At 42.8% G+C, this 23,762-nt stretch overlaps 1 protein-coding gene across 2 annotated transcripts in view; it reads left to right on the top strand.

Annotated features, from left to right (window-relative positions):
• The window catches only part of KIAA0232 (KIAA0232 ortholog), a 67,038-nt gene that overhangs the window by 10,142 nt on the left and 33,134 nt on the right, over positions 1–23,762 (top strand). The window contains exon 2 of one of the 2 annotated variants that reach the window (XM_056862217.1): positions 7,352–7,860. In XM_056862217.1, the coding sequence (XP_056718195.1) occupies positions 7,630–7,860 (231 nt within the window). In that variant the 5' untranslated portion in view covers positions 7,352–7,629. The remainder of the gene's footprint in view (positions 1–7,351; positions 7,861–23,762) is intronic. The other variant, XM_056862218.1, reaches the window with a different exon arrangement.

Below are 23,762 nucleotides of genomic sequence, written 5' to 3' on the forward strand. Positions count from 1 at the left end.
CTTCCTGGATAATTCTCTAACCAGACAAATCATATTTGATGTTTCCTGCCAAATGTATTTCTCACATACTGTATAACGTAAGTACACAGATTCAATTCAATTCCAATGCTACTCTCCAATTCTGTTACTACATTGCATCACAAAACCATTAAATACTGATGGTAAAAGAAATCTCTGCGGATGTAATGGTTGGTTATGGTAGTGGTTTACCCATAACCAGTGACAGTCAGGCTCATATGATGATAGGATAGCGTACAAGGAGGAAGTATCTATTCCTGTTTCTCCAGCCTTGTTAGAATAATTCTTACTTTAAAACAATTAACAAAGCAGGTACATCAACTTTCACAGGAACACACTATCGAGAGATCTACAGGAAGTTATAATACCTGTTTCCTAAGTGATTGTAACTATTTGCCTTTGTTCCAGAGACAATAAAACATCTTAAGTAAATCTGTGCTTCGCCTACTTGGCTACTTTGTCACTGCCAGTATTTTTGAAGTGTTTACAAAAAGCAGTAAACGAGATAGTTGTCTATTGCATTTGTTAGAGGCAAAAGATGAAATTGGAACTATAAAGAGGGTTTATGAATATGCTAGAATATAGTAGAAATCACAAAGGAATTTGTTAACTTAAAAAATTAAAGGGAGGAGTTCGTGTGGTGTTTTTTTCACCCCTCAAACACTGCTCTTAAAGGTTAGGATACCCTCCTCTTGTGTAGGTTCTTCTGCAGATAGAGTGAGAGCCTGTGTAAGAGTGGGGACAATTTCTTCCTGCCCCCACTCTGCAAATAGATCAAGAACTAGTGCGTAGGGGGAGGGGTTAGACTTGTACTCCCTCCCCTTTGCTGCTGTATTTTGGGGGGTCCCCTGGTACTTTGGAGCAGCTGGGGGAGAGGGGCAGCATAGGAGGCAGAAGAGGGAAAGATCCATTCTGTGAACTTAACAGTTCATGGGACCAACCCCCTCACCCCGTTTCCCAGCCATAATTATAGAAGAAGGAGAAATAACATAAGTAAATCACTAGTCATGGTGGTCTCACAAATAATAAGAATTTTTTTTATCAACTAGCTGTCACTCTTATCAATAAGTTCGGTTCAAACAGTGTTGGAAGGAAATGAGCTTTTAGCCCTGCTCAGAAAGTGGTAATGCTGATTAGAGAGATTCGGTAGCAGTTCCCGTGCTTCAGGTTGTGCAAGATGTTTCGTAAGTTCTGGTGCAACCTCTTTTGCAAGTGGAAGAACACTTTTAGATTTATTTTCACTTTTCTCTCATGACACTCTACCACAGTGGTTCTCAACCTTTTTCGAGTCGCGACCCCCTTTTACAATTGCCAAGTAACCTGCAACCCTCGTCACATTTGCATAAATTTGCATAAATGACATTTTCAATAGGATAAAGAAAACACATTTGTTTTTTGGCAGTCCAGGGTATCCATATATATAATTACTTTAAATTTTAAAGTTTAAAACAAACAAGCAAACGGTACTACCACCTGTTGCCCAGCGGCTGTGACTGTGTGGCGCGGCAACCTTTCCTGGCACGGAGGAAAGAGTGCCTCTGAGCATGCACTGCGTTCCTTGTCCTCCCCTCTCTCCCCAAAAGCTCTTCCAAGCAGGCCGGGGCTCTCGCGAGGAAACCCCCTCTCTTGTGACTGGGACACTGCTTGTGCACAGTACTGCAGTTATCCCTCAAAGCGGAGCTCCATTTAATCACATCACGAGAGCGAAGGGCCAGGAAAGAGCCGAGGGCCGCTTATCCCGCTCGGACTTTTCGTGCCTTTTTCTCCCCTCCGCCAGTCACCGCTCCTTCTGCGCCTCACCGAACCTGCACGCTCGAGGGGGAAATCCCGAACTGCGCATGCACCTCGACTCTCTCCCCCTTGGCCTTGCCAGAGCGGAACTGATGACTCAGGGCAGAAAAGCGAAGCCACACTACAGAGATGCGCACTTGGATTCCAGGCTGAAGCTCCCGCCCCACCAGAGCGCGGCTAAAAGTAAAAACAACGTGGCTGTAGCGGCCTCAAGGGGGGGACCGCCCTCTTCTCCTCCGAGACCTGAACTGGCCGAGCCAGGGGAGCTTCCTCGGCCTCCCACACATCCTGCCGCATCATCCGCCTGGCGCAGGTGCGACCGCGCCCAGAGCTGGCCCTCCCGCCTCTCAGCTGGGCAGCGGGGCTACAGCTGGTGTGCGGTGGCACGCCGCCGCGTCTCTGCAGCCCGGCTCCTTCTGGCTGTCGGTCGGCCAGTTCCTCACCTCTCTGCTTGGGGTCTTCCCTGCCCTCGCGGACTGATCAGGGTTACAGGGCGTCTGGGTTAGTCCTGGACAGCCCGGGATGGGGGCTGTCCCAGGACAGTGGCGGCAACCCCCCAGAAAACACTTCATGACCCCCTTGGGGGTCCTGACCCCTAGGTTGAGAACCACTGCTCTACCAGCAGATGTAAAATAGCACTATCATAGAAGAAGTTTACTACGTGCAAAAGGGCATCTTTTCATCTGAACCAGTGTCTTGAATTATAGATACTTGGAAAGATTCAAAACAGTATCAAAACCTGATATCACCCTTTGAAACCAGAGAAATATGAACTAATTCCACTTTTAAGGTAGTGTTTTAAAATACGGATTGTATTTTGGCATGAATTGCAAAACCCATTTGCAACAATCCTTGCCATGGTAGCAGAATTAGTGGTGTGAACCAATCCCCCCCCCCAGTATTTTTCGGATTCAAGTTTAATAGACCTGAACATTTTCAAAAAATCCAAAAAAAGCTGAATTCCCTTATTGATATAGGTTTTTTTTCCTGGTTTTGTTTTTTTTAATATCTCAAAGTTTTCAGGTCCATTAAACCCTATGGGAAATCTTTGGGGGGCTAAGAGGGGCAGTTGTTAAGGTAGAGCCGCTAAATTTGTAGCATAGCTGCAGGTCACTCTCCTAAGAAGAACCACCAAGTTTGGTGAAGATTGGGTCAGGGGTCCAATTTTATGGGCCCCCAAAGAGGGTGCCCCCATCCTTCATTGGAAATTGTAGGCGGTGGTTTCACTTCCACCACAAGTGCTATAGCTCTGTCTCACCGCTGACTTCAGTCTGTGGTTCCAAATCCATCACAGATGCTATAGCTCTATCTCCCAGCTGACAGTCTGTATGATACATAGTAGCAAAGATTGCATAATTCAGCATTAAGCTTAAATAAAGAACATGTTGGGTCAGGTTTTTGTTGAAAATGTGGAAGTTCTGGTGTGACTTACTCATCTTTTGCATATGTGAAACTCAACTGATATTTTTTGAAAGAATGATGGAATGTAAGACTGGAACCACTCTGTTTTATTTGGCTAGTTTGCAGTCTTTGGTGATCAGGAAATGATGGTTAACTTTATTAATAAAGAAAAAAGGGGCCCCCGCACCAAAGCAAAACGAAGGTGAAAAAAACAATTGGGGCAAGGGAAATGATACTTAAATACGTTTTTTAACCCCAACGTGTTTCGCGTAAAGCTTCTTAAGGGGGAATCTTTCAGATTCTACTTCAGCGTCCCATTCAAGCAATAAAGCAAAGATTCCCCCTGAAAAAGATTTACGCAAAATGTGTTGGGGTTAAAAAACTTATTGAAGTATTGTTTCCCTTGCACCTTCACCTTCGTTTAACTTTATTAATAGCAATACCAATGACAATTGTACCTGGGTGCAAGAAGGTAAATTAATAGATTGGTTGTTTAGATTTCGGATGCAGCCTCTGTGATTCAATTGGCAAACTATGTATGTATCACAGTGGGAAGATACATGGAAAACTTGTTTTCAGGACATAAATTTTGTTTGTGATGTTTTGTTTTGGAACACAGTAAAATATTCATTAATTAATTGTCTAAAAATAATTCTGGCCTGTTTGACTTCCTATGTTGCCTCATGTGATCCTATTTCACGATTTTGGTGTTATGTAATTCAGATTCAGATTTAGACACCTTTATTGGCATAGTAAAATAGCAACAAGGGAGCATAAAGTTATGTAATTTTTAATAAGATGTAATTTAAGTGGAGTATGACATTCTTTAAAAACAAACAAACTGGTAGGACTTGCTTCCAAGCAAGCTTGTTCAGAATTGTGCCTCAGGTTCATTAGGAGGATGTGATGTATTATAGTTTGCTTTGAGCCTTTGGGATATGGTAGAGAGAAATAGGCAAGGTTGGATTTAATATTCCTGTTTTTTGCTCAACCATATCTCTTTAAGGATAAAGTGTCAGTTCTGCCATTGTGCTGATAACATAGTTTTGGTATGCACAAGGCAAACGTAAGATACTTAGTGATGGACCTGAAGGTGCCCTTCTATTCCCAGAAGGGAATTTTTGGACTCATAAAATATTAGGAGCTACTTTTTTGCCAAGTAGGGCCATTAGTCCCAGTACCGCCTGCTTAGACTAACAGTCTTAACAGTCTGTGGGCTCAAGCAAAAGTCTTACCTGATCAACACAACTACACAAGTTACCAGGGACTGAATTTAACCTATGGCCCCCAGGACCACCAATCAGAACATATTTTTTCTGTGACATTTCATGTAGTCTCTGTTAAAATACAAATAATTATTTTCTCACAGTTGTGTACATTGGGACATGAAGCTGTCCAGGAAACATCCTGTGTACCACCCATATAGGCACCATTAAGACATTCTCTCTTAATAATGATGCTTGGGTTTGTGGGAGTAGCTGTAGTGTAGTGGACGAAAAGTGTGCTGAATCTGACTACTTTGCATTTTAAGATATTCATGTCTCCCAGCCCTGAGTGCAAAATCAGCTGAACCTGTTTATAGGAACACAGGGGGAATCTGTCAGTCATGCATGGGTTGGAAGCCCTGGCAAGGACTATGTATTTTTGAATTGGGAATAATTCCTGATAATAAGTAGTTGTTGTCTTGTTGGGTAGTTACCAGAGAGAAGTTGCTTTTGTTTTGCTATAGGCTATGCTGTCACACATTGTGTCCAGATGGATAGAAGGGTACTTTCCATCGCAATCAATTGTCCTGGTAACACTAGGATTTTTTTTTAGAGTTGTTGTGAAAATACTTCCAGCATTACACACTTTGTTAGATGATCTCTAGGATTATGCAGACTATTTTATACAATATGGTATGTCTTTGAAGATCTTTATAGGTAAGCTGCTACTATCCGCCTTCAGTCTCAAAGAGAAAGGTGGATAATAAATGAAGTAAATTAAATACAATATACAGAACCTTTATTGGCATTTAATAAAGATGCATTGATATCTTTATAAATACAATATATAAAGATATCAATACATCTCATTCTGAACATGACCCCCATCTGCGGAGATATAAATCTGTGGATCTGGGCCACAGAGACATAAAACAGATTTTTCTGCAGTCCTGGGGGTTCTCTTCCGGTTTGCAGAAAAATCTGAAATTTACCGAAAAGAAGGGATTAATCTCCCCAACTATGAGTGTTGTCTGTGAAGTGTAGACAGTGTTCCTCCACTGGCCTGTGATGTTGGGGAAAGGGGGGGGAGCAGGAACTGCTACCATTCACCACAAAGTGGTGGGGATGGGCTGCTGTGAGAGGCACATCCCCCCATCGCTGTTGCCACCCACCCTGCCACTGAGGCGGCAAAGTGGTATAGTGGTCAGTGTCAGACTAGGAGCTGGGTTGAATCCCCACTCTGCCATGGAAGCTTGTTGGGTAACCCTGGACCATTCAGTTTCATGCTGTTAGCCTATCCTACCTCACAGGTTAGTTGTGAGGATAAAACAGAGGAGAGGAGAATGATGTAAGCAGAAAGGCAGGGTGTAAATGAAGTAAGTTAAGTAAGTTTTTAAAAAGCTGCTGGTGAGTGGGGGAGGAGGAGTTGTGGCTTCCCCCCTCTCTGTCCTGCCGCTGAGGTGGTAATGTTGCAGGCAAGTGAGTGTGGGACTTGGTGAGGGAGGAGGAAGAGTCAGGGCTTGCCCCCCTCTGGGGGGGAGGATGATGACGAGGTGGCCATGGCAGAGCCACCACTACCACCCCTCACCACCTCCGAGGTAAAGCTGGAGATGGCAGGGGAGAAGGAAAAGTGGGAGCCACCGCTGCCCCCTGCCATTCCCCCCTCCACCGCTGTGGGGTGGCCAGGACACAACTCCAACCAAGGATCTCCCTCGTGTGTCTGCACTTGTATTAGAGAATTGCTGTGGCTTGCTTTTGTAGGTGAAAGTTTTGAAGAATTGGAACTGCATCTGAAAGGTGTAGCAAAGCCTTGCAGAGGTGCTCTGCTGGAGTCCAGGCCTTGAGCTCCTTCTTGGCCAGGTTATTTTTGATGCCAGATGTCTAAGCTGGTGTGGGGTGTGGAATAAACAGTGGACGGGCTAAAAATTTTACACATATTTTATGACCTCCTCTAGACCCCTTCCCTCACCTAGAGCCAAGCTTTAGATTGGCAGAAAAAGTGCCCCATGCCTTTCTTTCTTGGCTTTTCTTTGCCATTTGGTTTAACAGCTCAGGTTTGTGTTCCTGCATCTTCATCTATGATGTTGGTCTTTGGCTTCACCTGCAGTTCTTGGTTCCTTTGATAGACCAGTGTGTGTGTGTGTGTGGGGGGGGTGAGCTGAGAATGGACAGACAGAAGCAAGCCCCTCCCCTCATAAATATAAAGACCAAGCAGTGCTCAGAGCCTCAAACACTTGTTTAGCTGTCCATGACTACTAAAGGTGTCCAGGCAGTAAGCATGCTTATGTCACATATGACTTGTGTACATTGCAGAGTGCCACACGCAATGCCATACTACTTTTTAAAAATCTAACAATGCATTATGCAGTGCTTGAATTCAGCATTTAAATATTCATGTAACCATGGGCTTGAACTAACTTACTCCTCCCCTTCAGCTCTCAACTGCTTATCTTTCCATCAGGCTATTCTTGAGGGTGTTTACTTTTTCTTGTTCATTTGCAAAGTCATATTTTTCTGAGTATGTAAAAGCCCTTGCCCTGTTTGTGTGTGGTCTAATACTACTGGTTTTTGCAGTTGGCACAGGCCCAGGTAATTTAAGTACAGTGACTTGCATCAGTTAGTGGCTTTTGTAGTTTTAGTAATGCTTTCTCAAGGTCAAAAATAAGAGTTTCTTAGCTTTAGGTAGAAGGACGTTGGGCATCTAATGCAGCCACACACTCTGGAGATCCTTCCAAAGCTCACTTAAGTTTTCATGGGCTTAATATTCTCTATAGGGCCTTATCTCAGAATCTTCTCTAGAAGAGGTTTTGCCTTATTGTAATGAAATGATAAGAGTTTTAGGAAACCAAATCCTTTGAGTTTGATCTGTTTATCCTGCTTAATTGTTCTTTGTCTTGTTGATGGATGTCACAACTTCTTATTTTTCCCTCTTATAGGTCCTGCTGGGGATTTGCATCTGGCTTCAATGTGAAATTAAGGTAGAAAAATGCACACAAACATGTGTTTCCTGTTAAGATTTAGTGTACTCAGTGGTTATGCCTGAAGAGTGGGTCTTGTCTTTAGACGGATAACTGCCAGGAAATATAAATGATTGTCCTAGAAGTCAAGCTTCTCTCCTCCTTACTGGAGTGAAAAAAAATCCACCTCCAGGTTCCCACGGAATATCATCTGCAGAAAATGCATCATGTTCTAAGGATGACAGCCACCTAGATTCATGCACCCAATCTATACAGTTGTTGTGGATGGTTTGCCATCTGAAAGCTCCTCAAGCTCCTGTCTGGGCCCTGTACCTGTTTCTGAAATGTCTCTGCTTCATGCTTTGGGCCCAGTGCAGACCTGGCTGGGACAAGAGCTAGAAAAATGTGGCATTGATGCCATGATTTATACTCGCTATGTCCTCAGTCTTCTGCTGCATGATAGTTATGACTACGACCTACAGGAACAGGTATTTACATATTTTAGATGTGTTTTGAGTAAAAATGAGTGCATGTTTTACTTGTGTGATGCATGTTGAAATTCTATGTTTTCTTTTATTTTAGTTTACAACTTAAATAGTAAATGTTAAGAGAGGAGAAGAAAAAGATGTATGCTTGGATCCAGAGAACTGTGTTGGGATTTGGGCATGTCCACAGGACGTTTTGCAGTAATCAACTGATCATAACCTGCTTCAGAAAATCTGTTTCAAAAGCAGTTTGCCATGTAGCACCAGGGGTACAGATCTTCAAAAGATGCATAAATCTTCCTTGGATCCAAGGAACTAATAGTGTCTGTAAAGTATGCTGCGGGATTTGTTTTTAATGAGACTTCAATAAAATTACTACATAAATGGTTTAAAGAGGATTCTAAATCAGATAACCTGTAAAAGAGCTTGCATGGCTTCTCATTGAAGCATAGGTATGTTGAGGTTCCTCACTCAGATACTATCTTTTTAGTATCCTGCCTTATCTCTTCAGATTCAAGGCAGCTAACAAAGCAGCAAAGGTTACAAGGACCCAAAAACATCATAACTATCCATCAACAAGACAGAAACAGAAGACAGCAAAAAACTCAGCCAGATTTGCTAAAACACTTTACCCTCTGCCAAATTCCCCTGGGAAAAAACCCATCTTGTACACCTTCCCTTTGTGGTGGGGCTGTGGCTCAATGGTGGAGCATCTGCTTGGCATGCAAAAGGTTCCAGATTCCATCCCCAGCATCTCCACGTTTAAAAAAAAAAAAGCATCAGTAGTAGGTGATGTGAAAGACCTTTGCCTAAGACCCTAAGGAGCTGCTGCCAGTCTGAGTAGATGATACTGATCTTGATGGACCAAGGGTCTGATAAACATAAGGCAGCTTCATATGTGTTTGTGTTCCTGAATGCATCAAATGAAGGTGCCCTCTGCAACCGCCCTGACAGGCCATTCCAGAAGAATGGGCCTACCACAGAAAAAGCTCCTAACCTTACTGTTGCTATATGAACAGTCCTAGGAGATGGTACCACAGTGAAAAGACTATTTGGAGAGCATAATGGGTACATAAGCATATACAGGGAGATGCTGTTTGATAAATGAGGGGCCTAGGCTATGAAGGGCTTTAAAGGCAGTAATCAGCACCTTGAACTGGGCCTGGAAGCAAATATGTGTTAACCAGTGTAGCTTATGCAGCGCTGGATGTTCCAATCAGCTGGTCCCGGCTGGTTTTGCTGGTCTTGCTGCTGCTTTGTGGGTATCTTCAAAGGGAGCCCTATGTAGAGCTCATTACAGTTGTCCACTCTAGAGGTTACTGTAGGATGGATCGGTGTGACTGGGTCTGTAAAGTCTAAATAAGGGGCCATCTTACCAGCCAAATGTAGTTGGAATAAAATGTACCAGCAGCCCCAGCTTGTTTGTCCATTGACAAGGCCAAGTGTAAGAGTACTCCTAATTACCTTGTCCTACTAAAGAGATTTTAACCCTTTCTAAGGGTGACCGATTGACATCGCCCAGATCCTCTGCCTTCCCAGCCAGCATTACCTCCATCTTGTCTGGATTAAGCTTTAGTTTGTTCAACTTCTAGCAACAAAGAGGTTTCCCTTCTTTCAGAAGAAAACAGGAAGTGATATTGGATACTGCAACCAATATCTAGTTGCAGAGGCCTGTGACTTCCAGAATATTAAGCTTTCTTCTAAGAGATGGTTTGTATAGGAACTCTTGTTTTGGGCCCAGGGCAACAGAACATAAGTAAAGCCCGCTGAATCAGCATGCTGTTTCACACAGCAGCCAACCATTTGCCCTAGAGGGCCAACAAATGGAGCACAGAGGCCAAGGCCCTCTGCAGTTGCTGCCTCGTAGTGCTAGTACATAGGTTTGCTGCCTATGGAGGCTCCATTGATGGACTTCTCCTTCATGACTCTGTCTTGCCCCCTTTTAGATCCAAATTTATGGTCGTGGCCATCACTGTGTCTGCTGGCAGTGAATTCCACAGTTTAATTACTTGTGGAGTAAAATATGTCCTTTTCTCTGTCCTGAGCCTATATCTTACCGACTTAATTGGGTGCTCCTGCATTCTGCTATGTGAGAGGGAACTTTGTTGCTGCCTGCCCTGTGCTCTGCAGTACTCAGCTTGGACAGAAAGGGCACTACAGGATTAGCCCAGGTTTCTCTTGACTCCATAGTGCCTTCTTCAGTAGGTATAATACTGTTTCTAGCCTAGGAAAGCGCATAGCCCTCTTCAGCTTGTAAAGGAGTGGTGCACATCCTGACTCCTCCTGATTTATGGGCTAAGGCAATGAAGCAGGATAACCCTGCAGTTTGTCCAAGGCTATACTACAGGAGTTCTTGGGATGCATCTTTAAAAAGCAAAACAAATCAATGCAAAAAAACAAACAAACCCTGAGATTCAGCTGGAAATATCTTATAGTACATTTTTTTTTAAATTCTGGGGAAGAATTCTGTGACAAGAAGTTGATAAAGGATGAGACATGCATACCATCTTAGACAAATGACACAGTATCTCTGGTCTGCTGTGTTCTGGGTCTGCAGTATACGTATTTAATGCTTCATTTGCTTAGAATTGTTTGGGTCAACTCCTAATCTGCTACTAACAAAAAAATCCCACCCCTTGGCTTGGTGAGCTCCATCCCCCAAAACTTACTGTTATATATTTCATTTTTGTGAGGTATGAATAAGACTCATGGCAAATACAGGGTTGCTAACTATAGTCCTGAGAGATAAATTGGGATGTTCCAACCATATCAAAGTGCTAAGTCTTGTTGAGCCAGTGTGAGATAAAAGAAAGCAGATTCATATTCTGTTCCTGTGCACTCCAATCAAGGTTAGTTCATTCAAGTGATTAGATCAGTGGGACCACTAGTCTAACCAGAAAAATCTAGGCAGAAGGATACTAGTTTCTTGAGGCATAATTTGTTTCATAGAATGAGATCGAGAGTTGAGAAGAGGCATAAGAAATATGTTTGGTTATATATGCATGTCTCCCACGAGCCAGCAGATAAACTGTAGGCTGGTAGTTTCCATTCTCCCAAATAGGAGGGTTTTTATTCCCCCTCCCCAAAAGTCTGTAGTATTACATACACTGAAAGTAATTCCCCAGTGGCCAGTGAAGCTTTCCCAGATAAACAGGCATAGTGTTGGACTGTGAAAGCAGGATCTGTTGTTATTTGATAAACACATTATAATAAGGGGATGTGGTGTGCTCATCTTTTTAAGTGTAGTTCTACAATTTTTGTTCTATATCTGCCATTCCTTCTGTATCATCCGCAAAGTTTATTCTATTTTCTTCCCATAATGATTGGATAATGCTACTTGTATTATGTTAATAATTGCATGCTCTGTGGTAAACACTTCAAGTAACCTTGATAGCCCCCTTCATTAATTTTAGCTCTTTGTTCAATATTGTTTACTCTGACTATAGCTTTGTGGCTGTTGTATGCTTTTTTCTTCCTTATGGCATAGTCCAGTTTTCTCAATATGCTAAATTAGCTTACTGTAGACATGGATTTTTAGGAAGTGCATCCCCTTATCTTGAGTCAAGTCACAAAAAAACAAGCAATTTATTTTTTTATTACAGAGGAGCTGATTGCTTTGGTCTCACCATATTATGCTTTGGGTTCCACCACTTATTTTTCAGCAAAAGAGAAGAATTTTGGGATGTGTAATGTTGTATGTGAATGGAATGTGCATGTGCACGCCCCTCTAGCCTGCTTTTATTTCTTTTAGAAACATAGAGAATAATGGAATAAAATGATAATGCATACCCTTGATCTTGTGTTTTCACCAGAAAAAAATAGAGAGTTGTGTTTAATTTTGTAATGGACAGACTGTGATCCAGTAGTTTGGACTTAAAGACCTTGAAACTCAACAGGATTTGGGGGGGGGGTAGTTAAAGGTAGTTCACCTTTGGAGACTGACTGAATGGGCTGGTTTCCTCTAGGTTTTTACTGTAAAAGTAGCTGATTGTGATGAAGTCCTCCTCAACCTCCACAATTGGCAGAGAGCTCAGGTGGTAGACATGCTTGCCCCTAGAAGGCTCTTCTCACTGGCTGGAACCCAGACACCTCCTTGGTATTCTGGGGCACTTGCAATGGTGAAGTGGCATGGATGGCTTGATGGAGCAATCATGGTGGAAGATTCACATTGAATCTAACTGGATATGTGCTGGAGCTCCTCTTTCTCTGCCATCATTGCCGGGCATTCCAGTGAAGCCATGCTAGTCCTTTTTTTGTTATTTGTCAGTTCAGGTATCCAAACAGACCTTAGTTAATTATGATTTGGTGTGTCTGAATTGAGTGTGTCTGGTATTCTTCAGGAATAACGATGAATAACTCAAGAGACCTGCAGGTTTGGTTGGTTCTTCTGACTCCAAATCTTCCCCACATTTGTGTTTTAGGACACTTTTAACTTGTTTTTCTCTGTACAGTACAGACCCAAAGTGGCTTACAATTTACAAAACGCATATCCATCACTAATGCAGAGGTCCATGCTCTTCTACCTTGAAAAGTAAAATTAAATATTAGAATGTGTTTGGATTGGAGAGTCAGATTTAGTTAACTTTCTGATTAAAGTATTTTGCCATGCGATGAACACAAAATATGTAGAAATGTGTAGATTCTGTGCTGTGGGACACCAGGCAGGCCTGAGGGGTGTTTCTTCCATCCTGAGCCCAGAGTGCAACAAGCAGATAGCTCTGTATTCGCCACATGGGACTGTATTTGCCAAATGGGACTGTGTGTGTGCAGGCCAGCCACGGTCTTCTAGTGCATTCCACAGTCCTAGGAGTGCCCCCCAGCTCTCATTGGATCTTCTCACCTAATCTGGCACATGATCAAAGGGCAGGAGCGCTCCTTCCCTCAGTCCTTCCTTTACCACAGTTGATGTTGGATGTGTAACAGTTTTCTTAATGTTTTTCTGAGGAGAATTCTTTTGTGGATTATTTTCTTTGAGTTTTTGCATTTGTCTCATTTGGTGAGCTCATTGATGGCACTCTTCAAAAAATGTACTGAATGTAGTACCAAGCACAATCTGGTGAGCATTCATTGTGCCTGTTATGCTTGGGAAGTCCCACAACGTTAATGCTTGCGCAGTTTGAAAATGATCCTCTGGGAGAAGGCTCTTACAGCCCCTGTGACCCGGCCACAGTGCCTTGCAGAGGGCAGAGAATGAAAAACGAGAGGGTACATCCTCAGTGGTATTGGCACCATTGGCTCCTACCTTGGACCCATCTACCCGGCACACTCATAGGTCGGCCTTGGTTCTGAGAAGCGATGCCGAACCTTCTCCAAAGAACTCAAAGTGAAAGCATTTATCAGACCCTCTGACTCCTCACCTTCATCGAGTTGAGACCTAGAGGTCGCTGCCCCTCCTTCCCACACTCCATCACCTCATGTGCAGCCAGTGAATAGCCCATTACAGTCAGATGACAATGTTAAGGAAATGGGGCCCTTGACTCTGACGGACCATGTGGAAAAGTCCAAGAAGTGGAAGTTGGCACAGGACATGCCTCCCACTGCCCCAGTATTCTGGCAGCTCCCTTGGTGTCATTGTCCTCTCACCCTGATGTATATAGTTGTTAACTGATTAAAATAATAGAATGTTAGAATTTAAGTAAGTAAGAAATGTGTCATCGAATATGCAATTATAATATTCAAAGAAGGTGTAATAGAATAGAAACTAGAGCAAGTTCCATCATAATGTAAGAATTTGATGTGTATGTTTATATGTTTGTATGTTTTGTAATTTGTGTTTGGAAAATAAAATACTTAAAAAAAAAAAGTCCAAGAAATCGAAGTTGGCACTGGACATGCCTTCCACTGCTCCAGTATTCCAGCAGCTCCCTTGGTGCCCTTGTCCTCTTACCCTGATGTATATCCCCTAATGGGGTGCTCCAGACCAACAACAGATATGGTTCTATCCCATGATTCCAAGGCCAGCAGCCCTTGACTCCGAGCCCAGCCTGGGACTGAATATGTCAGGGGCCTTACCTCTGGCATTCCTTCCATTTGCAGGGGACTCTGAAGATTACTTTCTTCCCCATTTGCCACATTGGATCCACCTCTGGATGAGAAGGTTGGGGACTCGACTCCAGTATCACCTACAAAGGATCTCCGGCTCTACACAGAGCATTTGGTCATGATTGCCAAGGCTTTGATGTTGGACATAGTCTATTTGGATCTGAGAGCTTCCAATCTGATACTCTGGGTGGTGTACTCCAGCTTGTTGGGTCCGATTGCCTTCCCAGTGCTTCAAGGCTTGTTTGAGGCAGCTGCTTCCATCTGGACTAGGCCTGCCTCAGTGTATCCCTCTGCATGAAAATTAGAGAACATGTATAGGGTTCAACTGTGAATTCTTATTCGCTCACCCTCCTGACAGTTACCTGGTGGCAGAAGTCATGCCTTGCAAGCAGAGGGGAGGCGCTCCTTCCTCCCCATTGGATAGGGAAGGGAGGAAACTGGATGTCCTAGGTAGAAAAGTCTACTTGTCAGGGGCTGCAGCTTTTTGTGTAGCCAACTATAGTGCAATAATGTCTTACTGATATCAGTTATTCCTTTGGGACTGTGTCTCCACATGCTTGGATGTTCTCCCAGATGGCAAAAAAAGCATTGGCTACGGTGATTCAAGCTGAGGTCATTAAGTTGAGTAAGCAGCAGATCAACACTGCTTGATAGTCTGCTGACTGTGCGAAGCAGGCGATGGCCTCGGCGGCAGTGTTCAGAAGACACTTCTGGTTGCGTACTATGGTCCATCCTTACGAGATGTGGGCCTTCCTAACAAGAGAGAGTTGTTCAGTACACAGACTGATGAATCCCTTGTCGGAATGCTTAAGAATAAGCTCACTGCCAAAACTGTGGAGATTACAGGTCAACCACCCTCCGTCGAGCCCCGGTATTTCCTAGTCCCAGTCATCCTTTAGGTAACAGCCACTGCACCAACCCCCAAACTGGCCACAATATGGAGGGCAGTAATGGGAAGAGACATCAAGGAAAGTCTAGGAATAAGAGGGCTAACAGGTCTCCTAGGGTTAAGTCATTCCTGTGGCTAGGGGTAGTCACAAGCATATCTCTTTTTTTCACAGATAGGTTGGATCCTTTCTGTGTGCTTGGAAGGAAATCACGGGAGAGTCCTGGGTCCTCTCCATAGTTTGTTCTGGTTACTACTCAGAATTTAAGGTTTCCCTGTCATTTGTCCAAACCTTCCTCCCTCTGCAATTGATGGATGCGGTGGATCAGCTGTTGTCAAAAGGAGCAATTCAACCTGTGCTCTAGGAGGAGTTACATCAGGGTTTTCATTCCCTTCCTCATAGATAAGAAGGATGGAGGGAAATGGCAATGAATAAATGTGTGAAAGTTTCAAAGTCCTGAATGGTCATGTTGTCAAATCCCCTTATTGGAAATGAACTCTTGATTTGCTGTCTTAGATCTTAAAATACTTTCATATCTGCATCCACCCTGCTTGTTGAAAATACTTGTGCCTCCAGTGTAGAAATGATTGCTTCCAATACACTGTTTTACAGTTTGAGTTAACTGCAGCACCCAGGGCCTTCACTAAATATGTCTGTAGTGGTGGCACATCTATGCCAAAGAGGTGTACAATCTACCTATATTTAGATTACTGGATATTGATGGTGCAGTCTGAGACCTCTCTAAATGATCAGGTGGCCCTTTCTCTCTCTTCACCTTAAGTTCCCTGGATCTGCTGGTGAATACAGAGAAATCTCAATGGCAACCAACTTCCTCCGTGACCTTTATAGGAGCACTTTTAGATTCCCTTCAGGGGAAGACCATCCTGCCAGTCCCCAGGGCCCAGGCACTTTGGACCATAGTAGGGCTGTTTTGTAAACTCAGGTGCCAGTCTGCATTCACTATCCAAAGACTGCTGGGTCTTATGGCCTCTGCCACTGTGGTAGTGCCGTTTGCCAGACTGCACATGAGTTTGTTACAGAAATGGTTTCTTTGTTAGTTTAACCCCAAATGCCATTCCCAGTGGAAACATTTTCTCTTCCTTGTGTCATTGTACGGTCCCTAGCATGGTAGTCACATAGGGATGAACTGCTTACAAGTTGTGCGTTTGGAGTGTGCCTGCATGACGTAGAAGTCATCTTAGATGCTTCTCTATCTGGTTGTGGTGCCTATTGTCAATCTTTCTCTGTAAGTGGGAGTTGGTCTGAAGGAGAATCGAGGTGACATATCAGTCTTTTAGAATTGAGAGCTATCAGACATGCCTTGACTACTTTTACAGCCTTGGTGTGAGGCAAGTGGGTGAAGGTAGCTACAGACAACACTACTGCAGAATTCTGCCTCAAATGAGGGCACAGGTTCCTGGCCTTGTGTACAGAGGCTTGTCACATATGGAAATGGGCTGTGGTGAGAAACATGTCCCTCCATGCTATGGTGGACACTTTTAGCAGATCCAGATCCATGAACCACTAGTGCAGCTTGGTGGACTGCTATATCCTACCTGTTTTCTGCCTCTTGGGGTTCCCATCTAGTAGATCTCTTTGCCTCCTGTGACAATGCCACGTGCCACTAGTTCTGTTCCCTGACAGCCCACTAGTATCTGTTCGAATGCCCTAGTGTCAACGTTCATTCTCAAGCCATTTTCGTGACTGCCCCCCTTCGTTGGGATCACTGTGCCTTTTGTGGCTATAGATTCTTTCACAGGTGCCGTTCCAGTCTGGACCACAGAACCCATCTCCAAATCCCAACCTTGGGCCCAAGGAGCTCAGAGAGGAGGGGTGATCTCCAGAACTCCACAGGGTTTTATAGGCTTGCCCTTGGGAGAACAGCTTTAAACCCTTATATCAAACTTGAGAAATTGCTACCACTTACTGGTGTGTCTTCCAGATAGTGAACCAAGATTATTTGCTGGAACTGAGTGAAGTTCCATGCTGAAAGAATGAGCCTGTCTGAGATCACAGGAGGACTGGCAACTATCTAATATTCAATTCTGATTCCAGAATGCTACGGAAGATGAGGTCCACTTGTACCAAATGCTGCACACTGACTACAGGACCTGCTATTTACAAGACCCATTTTGTATCTGCACATGGAGAGTGGCAGTAGTTGATTGCATGGGGGTTGAGCATCACCAGTTACAATCTGCAGACTTTAGCTTCAGAAATTATCTGTACCATTCATGTCATAGTTCCTCTGCTTTCCAGATGGTCACATCAGCCTTGTTTGCATTCCGCAGGTGAAACAAGCAGAAATGCAAATTGCCTACCTCTATATGGGTGGCCGGTGTATTTGGCTTTGTCCAAGCTAAACTGGACCAGGGCATTTGTTCCTACCTTGAGATAGTCAGCAGCCTTGTAATACATTTGTTTCTCACCATCCTCAGTCAGATGTTTCCTCCATGGGCTTATGCACCAGAGAAGGATGAGACAGAATTCTTAGAATTTGCCTCTAGTTCTGAGAGCCCTTGTCAGTGTATCTTATTCAGTTTAATTCTTAAAAGGAACTGACTTGGAAGGTGGTGTCCCTGGTAAAAAAAAAAAAAAAAGGTAAAGGTCCCCTGTGCAAGCACCTGGTCATTCCTGACCCATGGGGTGACGTTACATCCCGACGTTTCCTAGGCAGACCTCTGTTTATGGGGTGGTTTGCCAGTGCATTCCCCAGTCATCTTCCCTTTACCCCCAGCAAGCTGGGTACTCATTTTACTGACCTCGGAAGGATGGAAGGCTGAGTCAATCTTGCGCCGGCTACCTGAAACCAACTTCCGTTGGGATCGAACTCAGGTCGTGAGCAGAGCTTGGACTGCAGTACTGCAGCCTACCACTCTGCGCTATGGGGCTCCTAGTGTCCCTGGTAGCCTTTAATAAAAATAGGTGATACGATAGGTTCCTGGTTGTGCACATTTCATTCTAATAAAGAAGTCTTCTTCTCTGTCCCTTTATTCCCAAGGCCCTCTTCTAGGTCTCATAGATAGCAAGAGCTGGTCCTTAAGTAGTTCTACTCAAGCCATTGCTTGACATATGCTTGATGTTTGGGAAGGTACTGAAAGATACTCAGAATTCTTGGCCCTCTCTTAAAAGCCAGGGGATCAAGACTTCCAGGTTTCTATATCTACCATTAGCTGGTGGATGAGAGAGACCCTCCTAGGCTATATGGTTGATGGAGCTGCAGTCTTGGGGATGTAGTAAACTTAGTGACAATAGATAACAGTACCTCTAGAGAACATTTCTAAGGCAGCTGCCTTTGCTAGTGCCCTTGCTGAGTTGCTATTTGATGCATTGACTTTTGCATATGCTGATTTTGGCAGGTGGTTCTGCAGCCAGTTGTTGATTATATTTGAATATGGGAGCCTGACCACTCAATTCCCATTCTGGAGATGGAATTGCTGTTTGTACTTCCTCATAATCTGATACTGGTTTTAAACTTTCTGGTGTGTACCTTTCCTTTTTATTTTATCTTCTGTTTTTAGTCATGTTGAATTTCTTGTCAGCTTTCTTAATAATATTCTTTAAGGTAGTTTAAAATATATTTCTTTCAGTGTGTTATTTGTTAATATTTTTAGGTTGACGTGTAACTTATTGTTATGATTATTTATTTTGTATAACAGATTTAATGTTTAATAAAAAAAAGCTTGAAAGTGAAGCAGAAATGTGTTAAATGAGACTCTTCTTGTTTCTTGAATATAATGGTGTTTTGAATTACATTTGTTTGGTCTTTAATATTTGAATTCTAGTTCTTACTGTCCATGGCAAAAGTTGCTAAAAAGGTTAGAGCAGGAATGATAAGGGGTATCACTGCCTAGCTCCCTTATGTAATACAAAACTCTGAGGTGTATATACACTGGACTATATGTACTGGAACTTGTGTTATCCATTGAATAAACTTGGTCCCTATATATATATTTTTGAAACGGACTAACGGTTCAATCCTAAGCAGAGCTACACATTTCTAAGCCTATTGATTTTGGTGGACTTGGAAAGGTGCAACTCTGCTTAGAATTACACTGTAAATCTCCTTTGTGGTCTTTGTGCATTCTACTATTGGGCTCTGTGCCTACACAGAGCTTCAATTCAGAAACTGCTTCAGCTAGTCTTCAGGTGCAGCTCCCCTTCAGATGAACATTCTTGACTGCACCTATGAAATTGGCCAAATACTTATGACTTCAAAAGGTTGGCTTCCACTCTTATGCATAATTCAGCTACTAGGGGTTATCTAAATTGCATACTACAATCATATAATTATGTATTATATATTACAGATTCCCACGAAAAAGCCTCTTGAGAAAACATATAGGGAATTTTAGGGAATTTTAACCGAGGCAGCGTGGTGTAATGGTTAAGGTACCAGACTAGGACCTATGAAACTCAGGTTTTAATCTCCACTCATGCCATGGAAGCTTGCTGGGTGACCTTGGGCCAGTCACACACTCTCAGCCCTGACCCTGGGTAGTATTTGGATGGGAGACCTCCAAGGAATACCAGGGGCATGATGCAGAGACAGGCAATGGCAAACCACTTCCGAATGTCTCTTGCCTCAAAAACCCTTCAGGGTCGCCATAAGTCAAATATGACTATTTTTTTAAACAGTTTTTATTATTTTTCATAACATTTTAAACAAAACATTTCAACAATGTATACAATTTATCAGTGGAAAAGAGAAAATTAACGCTATTGTTGAAAATATATCTTTGTTATTAAGTAAATAAGGAAAACGTCCCCTTCATCTTCCTCCATCTTGTTATAAACCTATTTACTCCTTTGTATTGAAAATTCTAATCCTAATATTGTCTTGTATAACTAAATATGGTGTCTTTACTTGATACACTAATTTTGCTTTTAATTTTAAATAATTTCTTTATTATTGTATCACATTTCTTCAACACTAACTTTGAAAAGTGGATTAGATCAATGAGTAACCTTTAAATTCCCCCATTTGAAGTTCAGTTTCACAGTAAACCCTCCATGCCTCCCATTCACCCATGAATTAGACGTTGTCTTTTTGATTTATCAATGCAGTAAGTTTTGCCATTTCTGCCATTTCTAACATCTTTTGTATCCAGTCTTTTTTGTCTGGAATTTCCGTTGTCTTCCATTTAGCTGCATAAATTAGTCTCGCAGCTGTGGTGGCATATATCAAAAATGATCTCTGAGATACAATAGAGTCAGGTATCATACTTAGTAACATCATTTCAGGTGTTTTAGGTACATTGTTTTGTATAATTAACCTTATTTCATTGTAAATCATGTCCCAAAAGTTTTTTGCTTTATTACAAGTCCACCACATATGATGAAATGAACCTATTTCATTGTTACACTTCCAGCACTTCGGGGACATTGATTTGTAAGTCATTGCCAGTTTTTTAGGTGTCAGGTACCATCTATTACATCATTTTGTAAATATTTTCCCTTAGTGATTGAGAAAGAATGAGTTTCATGTCTCGTAACCAAAGTCTTTCCCATTTATTTAGTAATATATCATGGCCCAGCATCTGTGCCCAATTGATCATAGTGGGTTTTATTTGATCTTGTTCACAATAAAGCTCTAACAATATCTTGTACATTTTAGATATTAAATGGTCATTTGTATCCAGTAAGAGTTTTTGAAAAGTTGATTTATTTTTGAAAAATCCTGTTTTCAAACCCTGAACAAAGATGGAATTTATCTGATGATACTGAAACCAGGTCAAGTGGTCCTTGACTTCATCATAGTCTTTTAGTGAGCATTTATTGTAATCCCACTTTAAAAGGTCATGATATTTAATAAATTGAGCTGGTCTCAATGGTCGTAATGTTAACATTTCTTGCGATGAAACCCACAATGGTGTCTTTGGTTCTAAAAGATGTTTGTATTTTTGCCAGGTTTTAAATAAAGGCAATTTAACCATATGTTGTTGAAATGATGTATGTGTCTTAATTTTATCATCCCACAACTATCCATGCCAACCACTTCTATTGTCGAAGCCTTCTAAGTCCAGTAGTCGTGTATTAGTCAGTTCCATCCAATCTTTTAGCCATACTAGAGCAGAAGGTCAAATATGACTTGACTGCAAAAAACGTAAAAATAAAATTTTAAAATTTTATTTTGCACCCTTGGCCTTATTTTTATCTCCCAGTGACTGGTGCGGCCCTTTTATTTTTCCATCTTGAGAGACTATTCATTATTATCTGTCTGTGGTCTGCTTAGCCAATCCACTAGCACATTTTGCTGGCCTTTGATGTGCTCTGCTGATATGAATTTGAGCTTCCATTCTGACCAACACGTGATCCGTGCCATCACTCATTGTGTGCAGGGTAGAAGACCTGCCCTACTTATTTCCATAGGCTTTCACTGAGATATTGTCTGTTCTTCATAAAACATTATTGTTCCTGATGATGTCCCTGAACCTGCCTAGATCCAGTCTCATTGCCTTGATCTTGAAAAGGCTGGTGTTCATCTTCCTCTCTGCCCAGTTCCAGATCCCTTGTGTGTAACTTCCCTGACAGGTGGCTCCCCAGCCTATCAGACTCCCATCTGTAAATACGTGGATTATGTTAAACTTGATGTATTCCTTGTCCTTGGCCAAACTGGATTGTTGTTCTGGGACTGTTATCTCCTCCTTAGATATTTTTCCTTCTTTCTTATTGGCTCCCCTGAGTCCTGGTAGGACGGGGCTGTGTACCACCATTTATTGTACCGCCTTAGCCAGGACTGGTTCCCTGCATCCTGCCCTATCTGAGCAATCCTCCCTGCTTCCTTGTCTAAAATCCACAGGAAGGGAGGGAATGTGGAGTAGGATCTTAAACTATATCTTTTCTGGCTTGCTCATGGGGAAGGTGCAACCTGCCTTTTCAGGGCCGAACTTCCTCTAATATTGCGTGGCAAAGATAGCTTGCTACCTCCAGGGATTTTTTGGAAAATGAGGACTGGAAGAGGAGGTGTCTCTACCTTGCTGCATGGTGCTCCATCCCCTTGACTGCTCTGCTGCAGCTTTGAGCACCAAGCCTGAGCAGCTGCCCTTTGTTGGCATGGAAGATCTTCCTACAAAAATTGGCCACTGCTGTTGAGGCATCGTCTGAGGAGCATTTGAATTGTGCAGCATGTTCCTCTTGCAGCCTCTGCTTGTCTGCCATTGCCTGCTCTTCTGCAGGTCATCGCCTACTTGACCGTGCCCTGGAGTAGTACCTTTCTCCCATTTTTTGGGAAGAGAAGGGGGGGTCCCATCCTTCTCGGAAATGAAGCTGTCTGAGGTTGCAGATGAAATTCTTCATGTCCTTCATTGCTTCAGCTACTCAGCGCTTGGGGAGGGGGAAGAGGAATAGGCCAAATGGAACAATTGATGTATAAAATAAAGAAATGAGGAAAGTGGCTGACTCTCCCCAGGAGACTAGAAGTCTGGAAGAATTTTAGTCTTGTCTTCTTGCTGGACAGATGGGGCTCACCAAAGTCAAGATGCCCTCTCCCTCAGAGCGAGAAAGGGACCCCAGAGGCTGCTGAAGTTGCTTTGAGGCTTAGAACAGAATGGGGCTGAAAATGAAAGTAAAATCAGCTGCAGGTGTAAAGCTGCAACTCTCTTATAAGCCTAGTGTGGCAGATTTCCTTCAAAAGATAGCTGCCAGGAGGAAAACCTTTGTTGCCATTGATAATCTGGCGAGTGCGTTTGAAGAACGCTGTTCTTGGAGGTCCTAGGTGGCTAAAAAGCTGTTATTGACTCAGCTGCCCATATTGGATCAGACACCCCTCCCATTCCAGAGACACTTTGATTTATTACTCTTGCCAAATAAGCAGGATGCTGGCACTACATACTCTGACTCAAAGCTTCAGGTTCAAGTGCTAAATAAACGTATAAGGTCTGGGGGAAAGGTGTATGTCATTGTAGGCAGTACCTACCTGTCAAGAGTGGTACCAGATTTAAAATTGTGCTAGGAAGGATCACCTTTCAAACCACACTGCTCTATATAGAACATTGCATTGGTGACAAGTAGAAAAGAGGATCTGCAGCAGGAGCAAACTGTTTGGGTACAAAATAAGCACAACCCTTCCACTATAAATGTCACCCTGTTTATGCAGGACACAAAAGCAACATGGAATAATTGGTGCAGGGTTATAGCACCAGTGGATCCTCCAGTTTCAACCTTTTTATACCAAAGATGCTTCTCCCCAGCATTAAATAGTAATGTTTTCCAGTTGTGGAAGAACATAATTGTCTAAACAGGATATTTAAAATTCAATAATATCACCATCCCATGGTACCAGTAATTACAAATGTGGAACTTTAAGGCTAAGGTCAGATGTACTCATTTTTGAGGGGTTATTTCTATAATGAATGAGATACTGGTGTAGCAGGGAATTAAGCTGTTTTTAAAAAGTCCTGTATCTGACCACATTCTGAAAACCTAAGGGCTGTTAAATTTTCTTAAGGGGGTCAGTGATTACTGCTGATCTCAACCTCCTGCTGCAGATTCCTACTGTACTGCTGACTCAGTGAACAAAATTTGGGGGAGGAGAGGGCTTAGTGGCCTGCGGTGGGAAGGGAATTAATTCCTGGTGGTGGTGGTGGAAAGTGCCATCAAGTCACAGCTGATTTATGGCGACCCCATAGGGTTTTCAAGGCAAGAAATGTTTGGAGGTGGTTTGCCATTTCCTGCCTCCATGTGGGCTGAGAGAGTTATGAGAGAACTGTGACTAGCCCAAGGTCACCCAGCTGGCTTCATGTGAAGGAGTAGGGAATCGAACCCGGTTCTCCAGATTAGAGTCTGCCGCTTTTAACCACTATACCACACTGGCTCTCAATTAACCACTACACCTTGTTAGAGATGCTTGTTTTTGTAACTGTGTGGTTAGATATTGGCTGTGTTTTTTTGAACTAGTTATAGAGCTTGAATCTGATACTATGGTCTAGTACTCGGATTTCTGTGCCACAGAAGACATAATCACTTGGTACTGAA

The sequence above is a fragment of the Euleptes europaea genome, chromosome 17 (genome assembly GCF_029931775.1).
Source record: "Euleptes europaea isolate rEulEur1 chromosome 17, rEulEur1.hap1, whole genome shotgun sequence".
Classification (NCBI taxonomy): Eukaryota; Metazoa; Chordata; class Lepidosauria; order Squamata; family Sphaerodactylidae; genus Euleptes; species Euleptes europaea.